At 33.2% G+C, this 4549-nt stretch overlaps 1 protein-coding gene across 1 annotated transcript in view; it reads right to left on the bottom strand.

Moving 5' to 3' along the window:
• The window catches only part of LOC108751697 (ribosomal L1 domain-containing protein CG13096-like), a 2348-nt gene extending 1498 nt beyond the window's left edge, over positions 1 to 850 (bottom strand). The window contains exons 1-2 of the mRNA XM_018492004.1: positions 370 to 850; positions 2 to 175 (exon numbers count right to left, since the gene is read on the bottom strand). Of these exons, the coding sequence (XP_018347506.1) occupies positions 2 to 175; positions 370 to 638 (443 nt within the window). The 5' untranslated portion in view covers positions 639 to 850. The remainder of the gene's footprint in view (position 1; positions 176 to 369) is intronic.
• Between the last annotated feature and the right edge of the window lie 3699 nt (positions 851 to 4549).

A 4549-nucleotide genomic window follows, 5' to 3' on the forward strand; every position in this document is an offset into this window, starting at 1 on the left:
GGTTTTCACACGATTTATAGGTATTATCTCATTCACACGAGTGCATCCATGCTTGTCTAATAAATTTTTATAATATTCCACTGTTGGTTCATAATCCTTTCTTCTCCCTTTCTCTAAATCGCAAACGAATAAAGCTACTTCATCATTCGCAGCCACTATTGAATATGGCAACAATCTACAAAGAGAAATATAAATTTTAATAAAAAATTTGACAGAAACACAACAATTTTTATTATACATAAGGTATCATCATTACAAGATTTATAATCAGAAAATCTCATAAGGATCCATTGGTAATTACAATATATAATCATGTGAAGTTTTAATAAAAAGAAAATAAAATCTTTTAAGATCCATAAATTCACTTACATTCTCATTTGTCTACGAGGCATCTCTGGTATTCTGACGCTAGTCACTTGTATAAATATCGGCCGAGCCTCCTCAACGAGAAGATTGTTCGTCTCTTTTAACTGTTCTTGAATCAGATGAAAAATCGCAGAAATGCATTCTAGAATTTGTTTATTCGATAGATCCTTCTTCAAGTTAAATTCCTTTGACATCTCTATCGTCTCTGTTTCAGAACTCGTTCGTTTCCGCTTTCGCGTTTTCACTTGCGAATTTGAATTCTCTCGTTTCATTTTCTGTGTGTATTGTCTGTACTTAAATGACTATCTGTTCTGTACTTGACGCAATATTTCTATTTCTTTTTTATCTTTCTTGCGTTTGATCGCGACCATGTGGTAATTACACACGCAGTCATTAGCGTATCAATACGTCGTGCTCAACATTATATCATTTAATTATTATGATAATTAGACAAGAATCCATTTATTCAATTATGTTGAGAAAAAATTAGTCTTAATAAAAATTTAAGAAAGTAAAATATCTCATTGCCAGTTATATACATACAAATCAATGAAAAGCACGTGGTCCAACGGTTTTGACTAGTTCAGCCATGATGTTTAGCCGTGCCGAAAGTGATTAAGCGTGATTTACATGGGGCGGCTTTTATTCGCTAGAAGCCTCGTCTAGTGACATCATTAATTCGCCAGTGAATTCTCTCGACTCTGCTGCTATTCGCTTGAAGCAAGCTTCTTTATTCGTCCGCGAATTCGCTAATGAAAGCTTCTTGTACACGCTTGATTTTTATTCGCTAGTGTGTAAGGCAGCAACACGATTCAGTGTATAACTTTATCAATCTCATTCTTCAGTGCATAAGTCTGATTCCGGCCTTACTTTGCTTTCTTTTCTACTAATTGTGATTGGTGTTGCTATTCTGTTCCGTTGTAAATTTCCGCTCATGAGACAGCGGTCTAAATTGATAAGCGTCACTCAGGGGATCGATTCTGTATGTTGAAATGAGGTGAAAATTATAAAAGTGAACGAATTTACTAGTATACTGATTATTCCATTGGTCAACTCCTAATAAATTTGCTCACTTTTGTAATTTTCACTTTCTTTGAAAGTATAGAATTGAGTCCCAGATACGTCGGGTTTGAAAAATAGGTCTGTTCGCGTTGCTCGCACTTTTTGCACTCGGCACCTTTTATTAGGTGCATTCAGTAAGCGCTTAGTAAGCTCTTGCATTTAATTGGCATATTCCGTTGCAACTAAAAATATAGACCAAACAGATACACTGAGGGCTTAGAAGCGGACGTAATACTGAATGCACCTATTGATGTATTCTTCCAGATCTAAAATGCTGATTGGATGATCTAAAAGAATATACCAATAACAGCGAGCGCAGCCAATGATCGCGTTCAGCAGACTTATGCCCATTTCCACTAACATAAATTAATTTTAATCTTAGTTCAACTTACTCTTTGTCTTTTTTTAGTTCTAAAAATTAGAAAAAGACGAAGAGTAAGGCCGGAATCAGACTACGCATTAAAGAATGAGATTGAAGATTAAAAGATTGATGTTTGACCAATCAGAACAAAAGAAATTAAAATTTCTTTGTCCTTATTGATCAAATTTCAATCTTTAATCTTTAATCTCAATCTTCAGATCTCAATTTCATTCTAAGTTGAACCGAGATTAAAGTTAATCTACGTTGGTAGAAATGGGCATTAACTGTTACGAAACGGATTCGTAAACATTCACTGCTATTGGTATATTCTTTTAGATCATCCAATAGACCAACCAAAAATGATTGCATTCCTTGACTTTTGAGTATTTCATGAAATGTTTTTAGGACCTCATCAACTTCGATTAATTTAGGCTACGGTTCACTTATACCTGTTTCTACAAATGTAGATTAATTTTAATCTCGGTTTAACTTACTCTTTGTCTTTTTCAAGTTCTAAAGATTAAAAAAAGAGGAAGAGTAAGTTGAACCAAGATTAATCTACATTAGTGGAAATGAGCATTAATGCTACAAATGCTTCAAAGCATTTTTTGATTGGTCAATTAGTAAAATTCTTTTTTCCTTGATCAATCAAACGCTTCGAAGTATTTGTATCGTCAAGTGAACCGCATCCTTAATTGATTGATTAATATCAACCGTGATTAGTTCAATTCTGGTTGAATAGCAAATGCGATTAGTCAGGTCCAAAAAAAAAAAAACAATTAGTCGCTGGCGCTCTCGGCGTTTCTGCGTTAAAAATGAGTAATGCTAACATATGATGCGCTTCACATGCGTCAAATTTTATTCAAATTGGCGTTTTTTTAATTGGTGAAACCGGCCCTTTCTATATAATACTAAGTATCAAACCCAATTAATAATAATTTTAATAGTAGTTTTAATTTTTTTTTCAAGGATATTTTTATTGAAGATCTTATTCCAACTCAAGTAATGGCAACTTTAATTCTCTGTCAAAAATTATTACTGTTCGAAAAAAATTAATATATCAAATGAAAAATTAAAACTCTGATGCTACAATCTTAACTAATGAAATTAAATTCTATTAAATTAAAAAGTAAAACATAAATGGTACTGCCTCTTGTTATTTATTTAACTCTAATGATATGTATCATTCGTATAAAAGATTTGATCATCAACAAAATTGGCGCCAAGTGAAAATCCTCAAAATTTTATGTATTATTTGTAAAAAAAATTTGATATCAACAATTGGCGCCAAGTTAAATTCCATGTAATTCGGATATCAAATTATATAGATAATATTAACTTTAATGATATTTCTATAAAAGATTTGATATCAAGAACTGGCGCAATGTTAAATCCCATTTCTTTACCATGCCAAATTAAATAAATAATGAATATTAATCTAATATGTATCACTTGTATAAAGGAATTGATATCAACAACTGTGGCGCCAAGTTGGCACCTTTGATCTTTTTCAGACGAGTTTTCAGGGTTCGCTTTGTCTTTGGTGACCAAATACTATATAAATAGTATTAGGAACCATCGCCTATACTTAATAAAAAAAGGAAATAAAAAATCTTAACTTTTCAGAATCTTCCACCAAATCGATGATTAGTCAGATACATCCACGCACAGTCACGTTGCTTCATAAAATTAATTGCTATAATCAGTTATTCAGGAGATGATAGTGTCTTGTTGCTAAGTAAGCGCAGTAATATGTCATGGCGCGATTGCAGTAACGGAGAAACTGTAGGTTCTTTGCTTTGATCGGGATTGGTACCATCAAAAATATGGTCGTAATGATACGTAAGCAAATATGTGCGGCTGAATAAAAAACGGGATTTTGTCCCTACTGTATATCTTTATGTGGCAGCAACTTAGACTAAGGGCAACAGTCGCCATTCTGTTTTTTCTGTTATGTTTCAACTTGTATTTCCGTGCTGAAAACTTAGATAGAAGTACTTAATTTTTTAATAGAGTATCTAATTAGCACTAAAAAAGCACCTAATTTTCGTGCTAGTATTTTTAATTCCTGATGACCTCGTACTGCTAGCTTGATTGACATAGGCCTAAGTTTTCTTTTGGCTAAACTTTTGCACCAGTTCATCTTTTTTCCTTCTCTTTCTTCCTGGAGAAAAAAGAAAGAAAGATAAACTGGTGCAAAAGTTTAGTCAAAAAGAACAGGTGTCATGTCTATTAACTTAATCTTTAATCGGAATCAACCATGAGTGTTTAGGGTTACATGAATCTCTCTCTCTCTCTCTCTCTCTCTCTCTCTCTCTCTTTATATAGCACAATTATATGAACCAAATATCATTTTATCATTTCCAGCCTTGAAAAATGGATACATCTTACGATGTATCGTAAGAAAAGTGGACGTTGCTATATAATTTACATCCACTTTGTCAGAGGGCAACAATGCGTGGCAGCATTTTGCAGTTATAGGTTTTGGGCCGTCAAGTCCTCTGTCAGATTTCTCTCTGATTTCTCCCTGTTATAAACATATATAAATATCTGACGGTTTTTAGCGGTATTTCAAATAGAATTTAGCGGGTAATTTTTTTCAACAGTTGGCATCACTGTCGTCAGTTCTGGATTGCAGTGATTGCACTAGTTCAATTCAGTTCAGTTCTAGTGCAATCCTCGTGCAGGAATAGAAATTAAACTTATGGTTATACGAATCAAATGTGTATCGTTCTTTCTCCAAAAAAAACAGGAAACTTA

The sequence above is a fragment of the Trachymyrmex septentrionalis genome, unplaced genomic scaffold (assembly GCF_001594115.1).
Source record: "Trachymyrmex septentrionalis isolate Tsep2-gDNA-1 unplaced genomic scaffold, Tsep1.0 scaffold51, whole genome shotgun sequence".
NCBI classification, from domain to species: Eukaryota; Metazoa; Arthropoda; class Insecta; order Hymenoptera; family Formicidae; genus Trachymyrmex; species Trachymyrmex septentrionalis.